The sequence below is a fragment of the Puntigrus tetrazona genome, chromosome 1, assembly GCF_018831695.1.
Source record: "Puntigrus tetrazona isolate hp1 chromosome 1, ASM1883169v1, whole genome shotgun sequence".
Lineage (NCBI taxonomy): Eukaryota > Metazoa > Chordata > Actinopteri > Cypriniformes > Cyprinidae > Puntigrus > Puntigrus tetrazona.
Genome location: NC_056699.1, coordinates 7,771,232 through 7,792,313, shown reverse-complemented (window position 1 = coordinate 7,792,313; position 21,082 = coordinate 7,771,232). Strand labels below are relative to the sequence as shown.

At 34.9% G+C, this 21,082-nt stretch overlaps 1 protein-coding gene across 5 annotated transcripts; it reads right to left on the bottom strand.

The window, feature by feature from the left end:
• Window positions 1-271: 271 nt before the first annotated feature.
• gne (glucosamine (UDP-N-acetyl)-2-epimerase/N-acetylmannosamine kinase) lies at window positions 272-17,503 on the bottom strand. Of its 5 annotated transcripts, XM_043240935.1 has the most exons (14): window positions 13,439-13,616; window positions 10,975-10,998; window positions 9,865-10,073; window positions 7,867-8,321; window positions 7,560-7,712; window positions 6,375-6,587; window positions 6,052-6,139; window positions 5,049-5,259; window positions 4,506-4,553; window positions 3,661-3,790; window positions 3,362-3,583; window positions 2,130-2,312; window positions 1,135-1,251; window positions 272-1,045 (listed from the first exon to the last, which is right to left on the bottom strand). In XM_043240935.1, exons 1-14 carry the CDS (start codon window positions 13,466-13,468, stop codon window positions 810-812), a joined length of 2,319 nt encoding a protein of 772 aa, XP_043096870.1. In that variant the 5' UTR covers window positions 13,469-13,616; the 3' UTR covers window positions 272-809. The 5 variants fall into 5 exon arrangements, with proteins under 5 accessions (XP_043096870.1, XP_043096872.1, XP_043096871.1 ...); XM_043240937.1 differs by lacking the exons at window positions 10,975-10,998; window positions 13,439-13,616 and adding an exon at window positions 17,347-17,503; XM_043240936.1 differs by lacking the exon at window positions 10,975-10,998.
• Between the last annotated feature and the right edge of the window lie 3,579 nt (window positions 17,504-21,082).

Here is a 21,082-nt window from a genome sequence, read left to right as displayed (position 1 = left end):
GAATAAACATTACAACATATTTAATTTAATTTACATACATAATAACTAAGCATAACAAAGCTCTCCCAAAGAATATCATACATACATACAGTATATACTAACAAACACACATTATCATTATATATCAATTATCACTTACCTATATGCAATTGTGTGTGTGTTTATAAAAAATAATCACATTCACACACACTCACACACTCACACACTCACACACTCACACACTCACACACTCACACACTCACACACTCACACACAGGCAATAAAAGGAAACTTTGTTTTAATCATTTTTAATGTACATAATAGGTAAACAATTCTACCAAGTTCTGCGATTCAAATTAAATATTAAATTACTGTAGACATACTGGAGATACATTTTTCATTCATTCATACGGGCTGAGTGAACGAATACAATGAGACATGGTGCTGTAAACAAAAGAAATGCTTGGCAACGAACAACATAAGGCGCAAGAAGAACACGACTGCCTGCAATAAAAAACACAAACAATAGAAAGCAAGATAGACAGAATGGGTGACCACAGCAGCCTCTCTGTAACAAATACCCCTTAGTTATACTGTACAAATATTAAATAAAACCATCCTTCATATACTTTAACCATTTTCCCAAATTAAAAATAATCTTTCATTAGGCAATTGATCCCGAATAACATAGCACCTATATGTGTAAATAGTATAAACTACAATCTGTTTAGGTCTGTTTGAAGCCACTATGATCCTAACAAGGACATAGCACATGATTGGCCCTCGTTCTTTAAGTCTGTAGCTGATTGGTTCCTGGTCTTCGAGCTCTTTCAGTAGGTGCGTCGAGTAGTATAGTCCAGTACCATGCTGGCGGCTCCCAGCAGAGCGGGGTCCTCGAGCTCAGACACCATGACCTTGGTCCCCTGCGCGGAGGGGAGAGCGCGCTGGCTGATCACCTGACGTACGGGATTCTCGTAGTGCGCCGCCAAGACACCGGACAGGATCACCAGAGACGGGTTGACCATGTGCAGGATGTTCACGATGCCCAAACCGAGGGCAGTTCCCGCTGTTAGGGAAAAGGAGAGAAGCTGTCAGCGCTTTCCTTCGCTGCAAATCTGCTCAGAATAATGGATGTACTTGAAAAGTGCCTCTCACCAGTGTGAAGAACACTCTCAGCTTTGGAGTTGCCGAGGCGAGCAGCGCTGATGAGATGAACAGCGTTCACCTGTTCTTTGTTGTTCACGGTCATTCCTTCCACCAATAGCATGTCCTCTGCGATCGAACGTGAAAGAAACGTGTAATTACAATGTTTTACTTTAACTTGGTAACATTTGTTATGTACAGCTCTGTGTCACACCCAGTGACTGATTTTAGAAAAGCTTTAAAACAGCTCAAAGTAGAAATTAAACGTTGTTAGCATTATCAACTATATTGCTATTTTAAACCTGTTTAAACGGGACGATTTATTTTAATTGAATTTTTATAATATATATTTTATTAATATCATATCCTTTTTTATTTCATTTAATTTCAAAGAAAAAGAAAAATATTACACTACACTAGTACATTAAACTAAATTTCTAATAATTGAAAAATTCTAATTTCAACATTTTTAAATTAATTACATACTATATTAATACTATACAACAATGAAATATAAAAATTAATAATATAGGAAATTATAATAAATATATTCAAATCAAAAGTTATATTGGTTAATATTATTTAAAAGTGTTGAACGGTTTAATTTTTATTGTAACAAACGTACTGCTTAGTTAATGCATTAATGGGGCTTAAACAGAAATTCAAACAATGATCACTAAAATAAATGAATCCATCAAATGCTGAGACACTATAACACTACAGAAAAATGTTAGTTAGGTGTCGCTTTTTTATGCCAAATTGCGTCTTTAAAGAATGAACAGATAAAGTCTAGTGGAAAAATATGAGGTTTGAGGATGAAAGGAATACAAGTTCAAACAAGTACAAACAATAGTGAGGGTTTGCATCACTTTCAACATTGACGTTTACAGGAATTCAAACCATTTTAGTTGTTCGCTATCAACTAAATAAACGAAAAGTCAAAGTATTTTGCAACAGAGTGGGCGAAGTTGATAACCCTGTTTTACTCAAACTGTTGTCTGTCTCACCGTCATGGAGTCTCTTGGCTTCTCTCTGCAGGGCGAGACCTGATGAATAGGCCTCTATACAGCCGTGGCTGCCACACATGCACTCTGGTCCTTCCAATGAGACCACAATGTGTCCCAGTTCTGCCGCGCAAAACGTGCTGCCATGGATCAGCTCATTATGTTGGATTATACCACCTCCGATTCCTGCACAAATAAACACAAGTTAAAGAAGCCATATAAAAGTAAGAAATAGATCAAAATGTCAGTATTTATGCAGGTGCATGGCATTAGGTAAAAAAAAAAAATCTTATTTTAAATACTTAAATCGTATTTTAAATATTTGTATACAACCTGTGTAAGTTAAAGAGAAGGTTAAAATATAGAATTATTGCCCCATGACCTACTATAGATATAATTAACAGGATAAAGTCACAATAGGCATAGGTCTGTAATAAATAAAAAAATAACATGGAAAAATCTAAGTAATCAAGCATAAAAGTAAATTAAAAATGCATATAGTTTAAAGGCAGGTACAATTTAATTTTTCTCATGTTCTCGTGTTCACCTAAGCTGCATTAAAAATAATTGAATAAATAATCTGAAATATTATTAGAATGGAATATGAATGTTTTCTATTATTTTTTATTTCACTATATAATTTATTCATGTGATAAACCTGGTAAACCTGAGTTTCCAGCATCTTTATTCCAGTCTTCATTGACACATAATCCTTTAGAAATCATTATAATATACTGATTTGATGCTCAGTTGTGCTGCTTAATATTTTTTCAGGTAATTGAACCAATATCCTTTGACTAACAGAAAGAAGAGAATTTATTTAAAATAGAAATATTTTGTAGCAGTAGTATTTACTCTCACTTTTGATCAAATGAATGCATCTGAATAAAAGTATACACAAAAAAATAAATAAATAAATCTTACTGACCCCAAACACTACCACTACTACTACTACTACTACTACTACTACTACTACTACTACTACTACTACTACACAACATAATAATTTAAAGAGAGTTCAACTGTAACCTTTTCAAAAAAAAAAAAAAAAAAAATTAGCACAGCTTCTTGAGAATTACATTTTAAGTGTAGGTGGCTGCTTGATTAAAAGAAAGGTACCTAGGAACCCTAAATAACCAGTCTGTCAGCTTTAATTCTTTGCATTTTGAAACAGAAAATGGAAAACCCACCACCTCTAGCCACTAACAGAAAGGAATGTAATAGAGGGAACGAACCGGTTCCAGTGATAATGGTAACAAAGTTCTCCACGCCTTTCCCATGACCAAACTTCCTCTCAGCGAGAGCGGCGCAGTTGCCATCATTATCAACCCACACAGGGAGATGAAGGGCGCTAGAAAGAGGTGTACGGATGTCCACCGAACTCCACTCTTTTATTAGCTTAGTGGAGTGGAGGACTATCCCATCTTGTGGATTCACACGGCCTCCTGTGCTCACACCTGAAAGAAATGGACTGCGAATGAGTGAGTGAATTTACAGAGACAGAGAAAAAGACCTGGGACAAACGCAGACATACCGATTCCCAGGATTCTGCAGTTGAGGTGAACGGCGTCAGCCATGGCCTGTTTGCACATGGTCAGTATCAGCTCGATCCTCTCCTCAAACGTCTTAGGATTCAGCTGGATATATTTCTTAACCACTTTGCCCTGAAACACAAGCACACACTTACAGGAGGAAATCTTCCTTTTCAAATATCATATACTTCATTTCATTTCTGAGGAAATGTAAACAACAAAGAAAAAAATGTGACGAAACTATTAAACCATCACAATGAAATTATGTATGAAAAATTACTTCACCAACATTCTGCAAGATGCACTACCATTCAAAAAATTGGGATCAGTCAGAAAGTTTTTTCTAATCAATAAATTAATACTTTCAGCAAGGATGCATTAAACGGATAGAGAATTACTGTAAAGACATTTATGGTACAAAAGATTTTTAATTTTTATACTTCTTGTTAACCAAAAAACAAAGTGTCACAGAAACATTAGGCAGCACAACTGATAATTACTAAAAAATGTTTCCATTATGACATGTTTCTTGAGCACTAAATCAGAATATCAGAAGAATCTGAACATTCTGGAAATTCAGCTTTTTCATTCACAAGTAATACATTACATTTTTAAATATATTAAAATTGATTTTTTTTTTAACAGTATATCACAATATTATTTTTTTGTCTGTATTTTTGATCAGATAAATGCAACTTTGGGTAGCATAAAAGACATTTCACGCATGCAAATTAAAAAAAAAAAAAGCAGCAGCAGCAAATTAATTAATTCTCTTGAATTATATTTTCCCAGATTAGCTTTTTTTCTTTATATATAGTTGATTTGGTTATTTGTTGTGAATTTGTACCTCTCCATCACTCTGACTGGAATTATGGACCCTTTGATAGTTATAAACCTAAACCAATAAGAATTGCAGCGTTTAAATATACATTTAAATGAAGACACTATCATTATAAACTGCTTCAGCACCAGTATGATGTTTATAATGTTTATGAAATATCAAGCCATTTTACAGATTTCGAAAATGGATATTTCCTGTTAAAATATTTTTTGTGAATAATATTGTAAAATAGGTAAGTCTGAAATACATGTTTATCTACATTCAGCAATGCTTTGCCAATGCCAAATATTGAAAATTAAACTAATTACATATTTAAAGGGGTGTCTGAGAACCGCACCATTCTTTAACTGATTGCACAACCCTTCTGATCAAACCTGCCGCTGTTTGATTTACAGTCAGTCCTGGGTGAGTCACTCGAATGAAATATTTACTTAAGTGCTGCATATCCTGGTGCACAAAACACGTCAGTCTGGCAAACACACACATCCTGTCACGGCCGAAAACGCAAGAGCATGAACTGGATTGACTCCAGAGCCTTGCTTTGCATACCTTCATACTGACGATGGCAACACGCAGGTTGGTTCCCCCCAAATCCACAGCAAGAGCACTCTGGGTCTCTAAAATGTGGTCGATATCTTGAGAGATGCATTCCTTCACTGCTGGGAAACAGAACTTTTTCTGTAGTGGCTCGGAAAGGTCAATGGACTGCATGAACTTCAAGATGCGCTGGACTGCATTTCCATCGCCGTAGATCTTGGAGCTAGTGGACAGAGCCAAAACACAGGATATAATCATTATCTGGGTTATTTAAGAATGGCCAAAAATGAGCTGACTGATCCAACCGTAATAATACGTGACAGTTTCCTGACGCCCATAAAATCAAACAGTTTGATAAATCAGTTTGCCTGATATTAGTTTATGGATAAATGAGAGACATGTTGTTAATGTGAGCTAAAACTATTGAATAGTGTTAATTATAGCTATTAAATATTGTTTTTGTTAATGCAAATAAAGACGATGTGAAACAAAAACGTATGATAAAAATAGCTTGCATTGGCAACTAACTAAAATAGAATAAGTAACATTCAATTATAAAACTTGAAATTATAAATAAGCTTAATTCTTAATTTTAATGAGCAATATTACACATTAATGGTGGACAATATATGTATGTTTACAACTATATCAAAAACAAACTTAATAAAAAAAGAAAATTAGAAATAATACCTTGACAAATCAAGAAATAAAATAGCTTTATTTTGCAATACTTAAATGAGTAATTTGCACATTAAATTGTTACTATTTACTACCACTAAACTATAATGGAAAAATCTGAGATCCTTACGTACTTTATCTCTTTATGTCATGCTTTGTTGTTAACCTGAGGTTTTATTTTCCAAATTTTAAGACCAGGAAAGAACCAGTTATTTATTTTATATTTATATGTCCTGATGAAAAAAAAAACATGGAACTCAACAGGGAGCCTTAATTTTTTTAATGATTATATAGTATTAGCTTGAGAGAGAATAAAATAAAGAAAGAAATTCATTACCAGGGGTAGCGTTTTCCAAATTGCAGCTCCAGGGCATGGTATATTTTATTATGTGTGTCTGCATCTCGCACATGTAGAACATTTTCCCCTATTGCCAAAAAACATGAATTGGTAAACCTGATCCATCAAGACTCATACAAAAGATTTAAAAACTCAATTAAACAAAAATCAGCCTGGGCCTTTCAGAAGAATAAACATGCCATGCTGATTTCAAAAATCATGTACATCATGAACAAATACTATAAAGAATACAAAGTAGTGATTATATACTGCCATAATGCTTCAATTTAGTGGTCAGTTATTCATATTCATAACCATCTCACCAGTTTCTCTGCCCGTCTGGCGAGTCCCGAGGTTAATGACAGGTGTCCCGAACGCTCCAGCCTCTCGAACTCCACAGCTGCTGTTTCCGATCATGCAGCCGGCGTGTGCCACCAGCTGGATGAACTGATCGAAAGGAACATGCTTCACCGCTCGGAAGTTCGGATGCTGCTCGATTCCCTTCCGCCTCATCACGCGAACCATCTCCTTACTGCCTACATGACACAAAACACACAGCAGCACGGGATTAACGGGGTGCAGTTCTACTACACTTCTATAGCGCTCATTCAGGAAAGGCTGTCTCAACTTGTAACGTTTTTGAAAGATTAATGGAAATGCCTGGCTCATAAGAATTCTCAATCCCTTTTTATTCGTAATTTTACACTTTATACTTTATACTACAACTGTGTCACATTAGGTGTTATTAACCAAAACTACAAAAAAATAATAATAAATAAATATATTACATGAAAAAAACATACTAAAATTTAAATCAAATTTTACAATGAAACAATACGATGAAAGCTAAAGTAAAAGCAAATGTAAAACATGGATAAATAATAAAATTGTATATAATACAATAGCAAATATCTCATTACATTAGAAAGGTCCTGACATTTGGAGCGGTGGAAAAGTCAAAATATGTTATTTTTGCAGTATCTCTCCAAAAAAAAAAAAAAAAGGCTATATAATATAATATAATAAAAAAATAACAAAAACTGAATATATAAAACAAATAATTCTTCAAATAATGAATAAATATTACTATAGCATTTAATTAACACTGAATATATAGTGTCTGCATTTTTTGCAGATTTTTTAAAAATTAAATTTCACAGCAAAACAGCTATATTTTAATTATTAACATAAAATAACACAAACTGTGGTATGAAAGTTTGGTCACGCCACCCACTCCATCCTTTTGTTTCTGTAAACAGTTCTATGCCGATAGAAGAAACAGCGGCTTTTGCTTTGGCTGCTGCCTCCAGTAGTGTCTACCTGTCATTAACACCAAACTCAAAACAAACCACCAAACTGTTTTGTCTGTTTCTAAAGCCCTTGTAAGTTATCTTATACTGTAGATAAAACCACCGAGGGTCATACAAAGCCCTTCAATCTGAAAGAAAATGCAGCTGTACTCAAAAGTGTATATATAAATGTATATGTAAAAATATAAAAAAGCTGACCTGCATCAATGTTCGGGAAAAGAATGAGAGCTCTCTTGTCGAACGAGATGAGGGCGTCCAGCATTAACTCATAGATCTTAATAGAATTTTTGATGTCTGTGGTAACAGGATGCTGCAGAGCTACAATATAGTTCTGTTCCTTCACATCATCCCCTGTTTAAGAAATAAAAAAAAAATCAAAATACACAAAAAAACAGCATTAGTAGTATATAACCAACTTTAAAGTAATTTTGTGCTGTTTTGATTGCAGTCTTCATTGTTTATCTCTAGTAACTGCCATCTCAACCCATTGCTACATAGTACATACCAAGCCATGCCTTGATGATATCCGTATAATCATCTCGTTGGTGGGCAGAAAGCAGCTTGTCGTATGATGGGCAGCCTGCCAGTAAAATGCGAGAGTGGTCTTCACACATGGAGATGAGGTGTCTCTCTGCGGAGCGCGTGCAGACGGCGTGGTAGTGTGCTAGTTTGGAGATGGCGTGACGAATTGAATCGTCAATGGTGCCACTCACTTCTCCACCTTCCAGGTGCAAAATGCGAATGTTCATTAGGGCCGCAGCCGTCGCCAAGGCCAGAGCGTCAAAACGGTCACCGTGAACGAGCAGAATGTCAGGGGCGAGACGCTGGAGCACGTCTGGAAGCTTCACAAGCGCGAGACCCACAGACTCCACCATCGCGGCCTCGTCCTCACCGCGAACAATGGTATGCAACTTAGAGCCGATATCAAATTCATCCTGTTCAATCATACGAAATGTGTTTCTGGGAAAGGGAGAATGAAAATGATCATTTAATGATTAATTTGATCATAATTAAATGATCTTATTTCTATATATTTCTATAATAAATATAAATATATGTATATGTATGAGTGTGTGTTGTGTGAAATAATTAACTTTTTGTTTGCATTATATGTGTGTCTACTGTGTATATGTATTATTTATATATAAATACACTCATATAGTATGTATTTTGAAAATATTTACAATGTATATATTTATATAATTTAGATTATATAAAAATGTGTGCCTCAAATTAATCGCATCCAAAATAAATTTTTGTTTGCATAATATGTGCATGTGTACTGTGTTTGTTTATTATGTATATATAAATACACATTCAGTATATATTTAAAAAAATATTTACATGTATATACATTTTATTTCTATTACTATAATCTAATTAATATATTTAATATAGAAACAAATAATACTTTTAATACATGCATGATTGTATTTATGTATACACAATAAATATGCACACATATACTATGAATGTGATTAATCAATTGACAGCACACACACACACACACACACACATATTATATATGTATATACACAATAATTGTACTTAATTTCATTTTAATCGATTATTAAAATTGTTATTGCACATCCTGTCAAATAAATTTGTTGTAAATTATTACTGATTTCAGAGAATCATTTTTACAGCCCTACTATATACTACTAGCTGATAAGATCCATCACAACTCAGCATGCAAATAAATGTAAAAAAGACCAATTTGGATTCAGCATGCAAATCTTACAATAACATCTTAGCTGAAATAACAGTCATAATGGTGAACATTTTCAGTCAATTTTCTTTTAAGTATTTAGCATCGAAGACAGAAATGATCTGAGTGGTAGAAGATGCGTTTTCCATTTACAGTACTTTGAATAAGAGAGTCTTTGCTCCCTGTAGTTAATGTCAAGTTTACATGACCCAGGGAGTCAAGACTGGCCGGGCTTCACTGATAAAAGACAATGTCTTCTAGCCCCCATCAGCAGCCCACTGTGAGCCGAGCTCCTGCCGTTAAGAGCTGCATTCCAGCATTTCCATGGCAACAGCGAGAAATAGTGCTGATTCATGTTCTGAAGCTCTCGAACCCAAATGAACATAGAGTTACTGTACCTGTGGCTTATCTCGCTCTTTATATTACTGCTATGAGACGTTATCACCTAAATTACAGTCAATACAGATCAGGATCAGATGTTTTTAAAAGGAAAAGCTCACCAATAAATAATTTTTTTCATCATCGAATCACCCTCATGTCACAGTTTAAACTTGTAGGACATCCACTGAATACACACCGAAGCAAAAATAAATTAATAAAAAAAAACAAAAACATTTTTTTAAATAATGTTAAAATTAGAATCAGTGGGGACCAAAACAACTTTCGAAGCTTTTTTCAATTTTCAAAGCACAGACAAAATACCTTCTTTTGTGTTTCACAGAAGAAACAATGTAATTTCGTTGCAACATGCATTCAGTTAAACGACTTCTGATCGGCATAATCTGGCAGTCTTACCCGTAATCGTCGATGAGGTGTGAACCCAGCACTACCACCTCCAGGTCAAAGATGTCAGGTTGAGACTTGATGCCGAACATGATGGGTGCGAGTTTAGAGTAGTCTGCTCTGTTGCAGGTGGCCACGCACACACACAGTCGGTCCTTCGACCTCTTCTCTGATCGCTCCATCTTCTGCTGTGCTTTCTGGGTCCTCAGATAGTAAAGTTCCTAAATGAGGAAATGATTACAATTTTACGCAGTATTCTGACAGTGCATAAAGAAGAATGAATATGCGAATTTAGTCACAGCTCAGTCCCACTTTAGAAGAAAGTTACTACAGACGTTACTACATTAAATGCAATTGTTTATAAAGTGCCATCCTTCCACTTGAAGACGTAGCCCCTAGTTGATAGATATTACTACGGTGCATTGCATTTCAGCACAATCTGAACCCTGTGTTGACCACCGGATTTTACACACTACCGTTCAAAAGTTCGGAGTTGGTTGTATGTATGCATATATTTATTTTTTAAACAACACTTTTATTCAGCAAGCACGCAATTACTTGATCCAACGTAACAATAAGGACATTTATAATTACAATGTTACAAAGATATCTATTTTAATTAAATGCTTTAATTCATATTAAAAAATTCCTGGGTGGTTATTTTCATGGCAAGAAAAAAAATTATGCTATAAATTTATTATTATTTATTAAAGTTATATCAGGTTTGCATAATTTATATATTTATATATATATATAAATAAATATATATATATATTCACAAGGTTAAAACCAGCAGAATCTTGCAACACAGGTGTAATAAGAAATGTTTCTTGAGCCCCAAATCAGCATATAAAGATAATTTGTAAAGGATACAAAGACAAAAATAATGGCTTGAATTTTTTTTTTTAAAGAAAAATAATATTTTACAATATTACCATAGTTTTGATTGGAGAGCAGAAGAAACCTCTTTCAAAAGCATTAAAAATCTTGAATGTTCCAAACTTTTGAACAATAGTGTATGTTTAAATAAGAAAAACAAAATGAAAATACTTCTGTAGTAGTAGCAAATCAGAGCACGTCTTTCATGCCAGGGGTTGCTAAATTGAGAAGGATCATACTTACATGAGTATTCCTGACCTGAACACTCTGAGGCATGAAAACAGAATAAGGAAAGAAAATAGGTATATATTGCCATGTCACTTCATAGAGGAATATAAAACTATGCATCCATCATGAAAGTGACCTTCCTTGAATAGGCAATTCTTTACTGGCCAGCAGAACACATTGCTAAACGCTCTTCTAACGAAAGAGGCACCATCATACGCTGGCACTCTGCATTTGGACATTGACCATTTTAAAGATTTCAAATCAGTTTTACAAGCGTAAAGTAAACAGCGCTGGAAAGTAGCACATTCAAAGTACATGGAATATAGTGGCCGTATCATGCGTCTCAAAGCTCTCAATAAAACATGCATTTCTCAAAAAACTATTCTACGACATTTATGTGTTAATGTGGTCATATTTTTTTGGAGTATGTAATAAGCTAAAGCTGCTTCAGGCCAGCAAATGCTCATTTTGAAATATTACTAACAATATAAACTTTTTTTTTTTTTACTTAATAAAAATCTGTATGGATTTCACAGCAAAAAGATATTTAATGAAAAAATGTCATCCAGCAAGAATATAATTGCAGGAGCAAAGCACATATTTGCGGCAATCTGATTTATGTTGGGCGTAATGGCTCACAATGATTCCACACAACGTTATTCAATGATATTATTATTATTGTTATTGTTACAAGAGATCACTTTCAGCCATTCACATTAGAAAAAAATAAACTATTCCAAACATGGAGGAATGCCACAAGGGTGTGTCTTGGGGCCAATGCAAATAAACTTGTGGTTTGAGTCGTCTTCTGTCACAAAGCCTCAGATGAATGAAAAAACGTGTCATGTCAAACGTCAGGACTAAATTCCAAGACAAACCAGTTGCACCACAGAGCTAAAACATTTTAAACGGTTCAAAGAACAATAGAGTTATGCTAAGTTTCATGCTTTTAGACATGCATGAAGGTAATATTTGTATTGATGTCTGTTTTTATGTTTTTGAAACATTACAGCATTTTAAAATGTAAAAAAAAAATGACATTTAAAATGCTAGCAAATACAAGTAATATTTTCCCTGAAGCTTGGACATGAGTACATATCCAAAGCAATATATATATCCAAAGCAATATATATATATATATATATATATATATATATATATATATATATATATATATATATATATATATATATATATATATATATATATATATATATATATAGAAATATATATAAAAATCTTTCCTTTTTAATGTAAAACATTTTTCATGTTGGTCAAGCCACACTTTCTCAGAATTAACAAGCAAACTATTTTAAACAATTAAAAAATGCAACAGCTTCCTCACTGTTCATTACAACTTCATTCCTAAACACTTCTATTAAAATAAAAATCTAAATTATGCCAAATTTCTTAATAAAGCTCGTCCTCATTATATTTTGTGGGATACAATCCTGACATTATATCCCACAAAAAAAACATTTAATTAATTTTAATTTAGAAATATTTCTAATGGAAGAAGTGTAATCATTACAGCATGTTAAATGTTCTGTACGTTCATAATTCAATATAATGTGCCACTGAGAAATGTGTATTCTGTACAGCGGAAGATGTCAGTGTGATTTATTCAAGCTGGAGAACTGGACCAAATGAACATACAGATAAATTAATGAATGAAACGAAGCGAAAGAATGAATGAACATTTTCAGTGTCTCGTGTGTGTGCGCTTCACAACAAATCTGTGTGTTTGTTGCCAAGGTCAGTTCAAAACAATGCGCCTTTTCAAAAGTTTAAACTTTCACGATATTCCTTCGTCAAGGCTGAATTTAATGATTAAAACATTTTAAACGAATGCAATTTACTCCTATGATGGCGAAACAATTTTCAGTGGCCATCCCAAAAAAATTACCGACAAGACAAACTTTCAACGTAAAACCTGCAGTAACCTTAACCTGACATTACATTAACGTCTATGTAGGTTCATCACACGGAACCAGCGTGTAATATAATAACTTATTTAAAGATTCACAAACATGTGATTTTCCTCTCGTGGTATGACACGAACAAGGTCTCAGACAGTACAGTATCTGTACTCTACAGCCAATAGATGCCTACAGAACATCTTCGGGGCCACCTCCCAAAAGTCCTCCAAAAATGAGCTTACAACGGCATATGGCATAGTTTAAGGCAGTGCTAGGCCTTTTGGGAAATCTTCATCACTCTCACACTTGTCCTACAATGTATTAGAGGGATTCTAGGGCACTGCCCGTCTGTCCCACCAGCCGCAGTCATCTCCACCACATAAAAATAAAACCCAGAACACCATTACCACAATACCACAACCCTCATCATCCCTACCAAAGAGGCATCACAAGACTCTAGCTGCTCCCTCAACATTACAAGGGGGGAGGGAGAGAGCAAGAGGGATGGAAGAAGCCAGAAGGAATGAAAAAAGCTAATGAAAAAATGGTCTCTGACTCACGTGTGGGTTTCTGGCATTTCCCGGCATCATGATGGTTCCAGTGGATTTCTTTTCCGTTTCCGTTTCTAGCTGCTCTGCCTCTATTTGGCGTCTCTGACAGCCATTAAAGCAAAAAAGAGGCGAACAGCCGCCCCCAGCATAATTCACACAAAGCAGCTCTGCCAGGTCCGGCCGCAGGGGGGCGGGGACAGGACAGCTCTTGCACGCTCATTGGCTGTCTGGGAGAGAGCTGGTTGTGTCTCCTCCCCCCTGCACCTTCTCCACTCCAGGAAGAAGTTTACAGATTTAAGCACTTAAAAGCGGGGAGGAGAGAAGGAAAAGACGCGTACACACAACAGTTGTGTGCACAGGAACATCCCTCTGCCTAATAATCTACGTCTTACTTCCTTAGCAGATCAATCAGAAGCTGCTGTACATCCTTTGTACATTCCAGCATGTTACTATAATCCCACGACATACTTTCAACATCAAATGCCTTAACAATTTTAATATTGATCACATTCTGCAGCTAAATGGAAGTATTTTTTACACCTTTTAGATATTTATTTATTTTTAGATATTTTTAGATATTTTTTATTTATTTTTATTTGAACCAGCTAAAAACACATCCAGTTGTTGCCTTCTTATATACAATGTTATAATTGAATAATTAAAATTAATGTTCAGTAATTTTCTTAAAACATTTAAAATAATTAGCTATATTAAAATATACACTATCAAACATTACAAATAAAAATAACAAACAATTATTTACTCAAGACAGGTCTCAGCATATGTATTAATTCTAATAAATATATTTATAAAAACATGTAAAATTAACTGCATGTTTTTGTATCAATATAATAATATTCCGAATTGCTGACAAAACTTTAATTACATGCTATTTAAATGCAGCTGCTTTAATTCATAGAAAATTAATTATTATTTTCATTTAATTACTTTCAATATCAATCAAACAGCAATAAATAGCAGGTTTTCTCCCAAACAGAATAAATTGTAAATTTAATTTCTTGAAAAATATTAATTAAAATGGAATGATAACATAAATTAATACACAGTAAACAAAGTAAAAGCACAGGAATATTTGTTATCAGATATGTTATCAGAGAATAATTACGAAATATTAAGCAATATAATAATTATAATAATTCATTATAACAATTAAATAAATGAATTATATATTAATATATGCATACGTGTATGTTATATTTACATTTTACCCAACTAATTTGTTAATATAATAAATAATAATATGCCGATATGCAAAGCTCATGACAACTCTTTTTGGATTCTTCCTAATTATAGCCATTTTAATTATTTGTTTACCATAACTAGATTTTTCTCTAAAATATTTTGTAGGGACTGAAAATTAGTGGCCGAAAAAATTAAAATGCAAGAGAAACGCGAGCCGAAAGCACGAGCCGAAAATATGCTAGATAATATATGACGCGCCCTGCCCTGTCATTCCACATGCATCTGCTAATATAGTAGCCTGCAGCTCAAATAACAAAGATCAAAAAGCAGAGCTCTTTCTTAATGTTAGTTAAACATGATACAGCTGTGCATTCAAAGTGCATTAAACACAATTGTTGTTTTTTTAATACTACATTAGTAAATGTTGCAATTAACATTGACTATTATTAATAAATCAATTAATACACTATTGTTCATTATTAGTTCATGTTCTGGTAGTTAACTAATGAACCCTATTGTAAAATGTTGTCATTATTAATATTTTCAGTAAAAGTGTGGTTGTTTTAAAGGCTTGTTTTTTTTTTTTTTTTTTAATTTATATTCAGGATCATTAAACTATGATAAATTAAAAAATCTTACAAAATGACTATATAATGCTTAATGAAATAAATAATCGGTTTTCTGCCAACTGCACCCAGAATTTTCATTTCGGTGCTTCCCCCCTAATACTTTGCAATTAAAAAAAAAAAAAACAATCAACCAAACAAAAATGAGAGAAATAACAGATTAAAATAATTGAAACTGTCAACTGTTCTCTAAATAAGAGCCACGTCCTCACAACCTGTGACCTCAATGCTGAGAGTGACGGAGCAGGAACAGCATTACTTCAGTATTTGATGGCATGTGCCTGAACTCTCTCTTTAGCCATGCATTTCTTTCTCGTCTGGAAGGGTGTGTTGTGTGACTAGAGTTAAACTTAGGTGTGGTGGACAAGGATCTGTCTCTGTTTGCATTTCAACTTTTATATCCTAAAGCAGAATTTAACCGTCACACTGACAGTCATATATCTAAATCGATTTGCACAGAGAAGGTGCTGCATCACAAAGCACTGATAACGCAACAGAACAGCTGCAAGAAATCATCGATTATAAGGAAGATTATTAGACATTTGTGCTTCAAGCTGCAGACACCACATCCTCCAATCATCTTAATTGTTTTCCTTCTGATGGTTTGGACTGCCATATCAATCTTAGTGCTCCTTTAATAACTCATAAAAGTGCTATTTCCTATGAGTTTCAAATAATCCATATGCCGTTTAAAAAAAAAAAAAAAAAGAGCATAAAAACAATTTACAACATGCTGATCACGACAAGAGCTTCTACCAGAGGTGAGAGATGAGCCAAAAAAAATACAGACAGAGCTACTGCATGAGGTCTGTTACTGATGCTGTATCACTGATACTGTATAATTACAGTAATACACAGTAATACAAACAAACATCTGGAACTGAGGAACATCTTTTCAGCAGACAGCAGGGTCATCAAAACAAAGGGAAATAGTGCCATCTACTGAAGGAACCAGAGACAAGCACCTGATCTACAATAGCACTGGATAATGTATTAGTATTAATTACTAATATATATATATATATATATATATATATATATATATATATAGGTTTTTGTTTACACAAAATATGATGTATATTTAAATAAACACATGCATGTATAGATTTAACTATACATTGCATTTATATATCAAACATTTTATATTAAACAAATATTTATATATTAAAAATATGCATATTATATATATATATATATATATATATATATATATATATATATATATATATATATATATGTGTGTGTGTGTGTGTGTGTGTGTGTGTGTGTGTGTGTGTGTGTGTGTGTGTGTATGTATGTATGTATGGATGTTTTATATACTGTTTTGATATCATTGCTGTAAAATACTACATTCAGAGTACTACGGATAAACATGAGGAAGATCATACAGTGGTGGCCACAAGAAATACAGAACAAGAAAGACAGATTAAAAAAAAAAAAAAAAAAACAAAGACAGAACAAACCCAGAAGAACTGTGACAATGTCTCCCGAGGTGCTTCAAAAGACCTGCCTGAAAAACTGCTAGTGCACCTAGAGCAAAAGCTGCTTTAGGATGGTCCCACCAAATACGGATTTAATTAATATAGTTTACTTAGCGGTAAACTATAATGTTATAACAATGTTAGTCGATGAAGAAAATCTATTTACGACAGCATTTTACACCGGTGCCTAAAACTCGTCACAGTACTGTAGCTTTGCAGATAGTTTATTAAATAATCTTGTAGGCGTCCGTCACGGTTTGAGATTAATGGAAAATTAACATTTGGAAATGTGAACCGATATTTCCCACAGACAAGCTACAGAAAAATGTAGAATTAACTGACTGAAAATACTACTGCTGTAATAACGTTGGACACCGCTGTACAAAGTCTATTTGTAACGATATCATCTTCAATTAAATACCGAATACATTACCGACTAAATACACTGCAAAGTCAAATGAGCTGTGAAAAGTTATTTAATTAATAAACAACATACGTCGAGTCTACAGTAAAGGTAACGTGGCAAAAAGTTTCGCGTGTACTTTTATACACACTCTGCTGCCTCTGGCCCAAGAATGCTAGCTTGCCTTGTTAGCCCATTACTTACGTTTGACACGATTATCTGTAGTACAGTCCCTTGCGTGGTAACAGATGTTACGGAATCGATCAAACCAAATACTGATACACCCAATAAATCAACTGAGGCAGATTAATCGGATCAATGCTTATCGCCGTCAGAAGATTCTTTCTCGCTTTCTATTGGAGGAGCGGCGAGCGGCGCTTCACAGCTCACTGCTGCCCCCCACTGACGGGAAACAGCATCAACTTTTTTCCATAGCAAAAAAAGTATATATTTTTAAAATAAATAATGAATTTCTTGATTTATTTGTTTTTATATTTTGTTAGATTTTTCGCTGAAATGTCCATTAGCACAATCAGTAACACATGCTTTGAGCATCGCAACAGGCTACGCTATACATTAACAAAACTTCCCTTATTAAAACGAGTAAAATAATTACTAAATGTTCCTGGTTTAAATGTAGATTCTTTTAATTTAATTTTAGCAACCACCAAAACATCTCTTAAAGCGATAGCTCAATGAAAATTAGCCCATGATTTACTCAAAAGCCAAATACATTTAGACTTTCTTCTTTCAGGAAAAAAATGGCTCTTCTAAACTTTATGAGGACAGTGAATGGGATTTCTGGCAAAACCTATAGTTTGCTTTACAGCAGATTAAACATTGTCTCCTCTTTGCTTCTATTGTTTAGTTTTTATTCTAATTCATAACATCTCGCTTTTCAGATATGGTAATATCCCATCTCTCTGTTATCTTACTTTTAGATGTTCAGTAAGTTTACTCCCATTCGGTTTGATTTGCCTTGCAGCAAACTTACTTACAATCAAAGTCTATTTGTCAATGAGGGATTCATTTGTTAATCTGCAGGCACACCAGCGTTTTTGCATTTGCATTAGATTTATTTTAAGTAAAAAAAAGGCACCCTAGTGGAATTTATATTAAAAAAAATGTAATTAAACGCAGGCCTACATTGTAGACATGAATAATTAATATTGTACTATCAGTCATGATAAATATCGAAGCTGGGTTGCTTCTGCACCTATTCCAAAACTACAAAGATGGGTTTCTCTCCTCTATCTTTTAGTTTGAGCTAGACAGGCGTAATCTAATCGCACACAGCTATTCCGTGATTTCAGAAATCGGAGTCAGACTAAAGACTGCATGTGAAACAGCTGCTCCGCACCTGTTCTCGGCAGCAGAAGAGAGCTGGTGGGGGATATTGGCACGATGATTATAGGCTCGCTCTCGCTGCATCACTCCTTATCAATACTCAATACACGCCCGCTCGGTGCCGCGAGATGATCGCGTGCCAGCAGCGTTACTGCAGAACAGCGGCGGCGGTGCGCTCGATGCTGCATTGCAGTGGCGTTGGCATGATGCGCGCGAAAGTGGACCGGGTTGCGTAATCAAAAGCGCCGCCGTTCCGCAAACCGCTCTTCGCAAAAAAACCCGAGGCGTGGATGGGAGGGGTTCGCGGGGTACAACGGAGCGGTTTTGACCCGGCGTGTCGCAGTGAAACGTGAGAGAAGGGAAGGGCACTTTCAAAGCAAACACAAGCTCCGAACACACCGTCTCAACAAGGTGATCTGTCACTCGAAAACCACACAATGGCAGACAGGGGACCTACGGCTGGGAAAGGACACATTTGGTGTCGATATTTCATTACGCTCGATCTATTTACATTGATTAGAATTTGCATGCTAAAAAGCAGTTTTTTCACTAGCATAAATCAAAGACCTATAACATTTGCTTTGCTTATGTGACATTTTACTCGTATAAAACTTCGTTTATTTATTTAAACAGTATTTTATGGAGTGGTAACAATACATACATCCAAACTCCAAAAACAAATATGTTAACAAAAGTATAAAAAAAGGCTTTATCCATTGATCAGATTTCAGGCATCTAACTTTAAACCTTCACTTTTGCCCAAAATACTTATAATAGAGTTTATAATAATGCTTGCTACAGTCCATCCCACGTTGTCCTCTCAGATCAAAATCCAATCAAATATTTGTGCTTTTTCAAGACAATATGACTTTTTCAGCTGCACTATTATGGATATAGGTGTTTTAGGAACAGTTTGATATTAAAAATGTCTTAATAATGAATTACGCTTATTACAAACACAAAGCTTTACACTTTCATTAGAAGACATTCTTTATATTATGCATTATTGTGATGTTTTTATCAGCTGTTTGGACTCTCATCCTGACCTTACCCATGCACTGAAGATGGTCCATTATACTGAGCAAGTGACATAATGTAAATACATTTCTTCAAATTGGTCCCCAATACAGAAAAACCATCCACGTCTCGAATAGCCTGAAGGTGAGTGTTGCCAATACAATATTGGAAGTATTTAAACCGTAGTGCATTCTGCTTTTACTTTCATCAGAATGTTCATCAGAATTATTGAGTCACAAAGACAACCTTTTAATAAAAACTACAGGGAAATGACTAGCAAATTAAGCAACAAATAAAAAGGCTACTGACTAATTGAACAGATATTCAGTTAGTCACTCTAGAAATAAGCACAGGTTTATTTCTGACTTCATCACACTTTGGACTTCGTTCAGTCTGGCAAATCATCCCGTCCCTCCCTTCTGTATCGTTGCAGTCATAACCTGTTAAAATCTCTCTGACAAGGAGGAGGCAATGCCACGTAAAAAACTCTTCAGGGACGCTTTACCCGGCAGAGCGCAGATGACAGAGATGGCAGAGATGAATGTGACCTGTGCTGGGTGTTTACAAGACATTTCAAACATATTTCTCTCTTTCTCCTATTCTTCACCTTCAGTTCTTCGATAATAAGAGTCTCTCCTCCGCTCTGCTCTCGCTGCCCGCTCCTCATTTTGTCCACTCAGCTCTGTGCGCTGAGAGCCAATAAATCAGTGTTTCCCATTTGGCTGCGGTCCAGAAGAGATAAATGCGCGCAGAATAAAAAGTTCAGCAGAAACGGTTGGACCATAAAGCATCCTTCATTCTCTCTCTCTCTCCCAGTCCTTCAATATTGATCTGAATTTTTGATCAATGCAACTGATGATCTCAGGAGGCCTTTCTGTTCAGTGCTTGATTTAAGGACCCACCTTCTTTGTCAAATTTAGACGTGGGACGACGAAAGGAATAAGAGAAAGCAGACGGTTGCTTATTTGAAAAAGAGAAGCTGAACTGCGTCTGCTCTCCTCTCTTTTTACTTTTAGAGACATTTTAAAGAGATGCTTTTATGTTTGAGCTCGTAACTCTCTCCGTTCGCTAAACACACAGTCTCCTCTCAGCAGAGAGAGCACTGAAAGGCTAAACCTTTTCATGGGTCAGTTGCATCAGCCCGGTTTTTAACAACACTACAGCAACAGGGAGGTGTTATGACTGTAGGGAGAACCTTTGCGCACTGCAGTGTTGCCCTAAGAGCGAGGATGTGTTTAAATCATGCAGAGTCATGTGGCGCATCCTCAGCTAAAAGGTAACTATGTCCCTAAGGTCTTACTGAATATTGATTCTTCCTGGTGTCAGACAGCTTTTTGCATAAACATCTTGAATAATCACATTTTATGCATTTAATTGTAAAGAATTTGTACTTAATTACTTCTACTGCAAGACGCTTCGAAATGAAATGCACCTGTTAAATGCCACAAAATGTAATGTAAACGCCTGTATTTTTCTTAGCTATCTTCGTTTTTTAGGATGGGAAAGGTGACCTCATGCATCCAATTTGTAGATAGAGAGCACTTAAAGTAATTGCTATATGGGTTAAGCTGACATG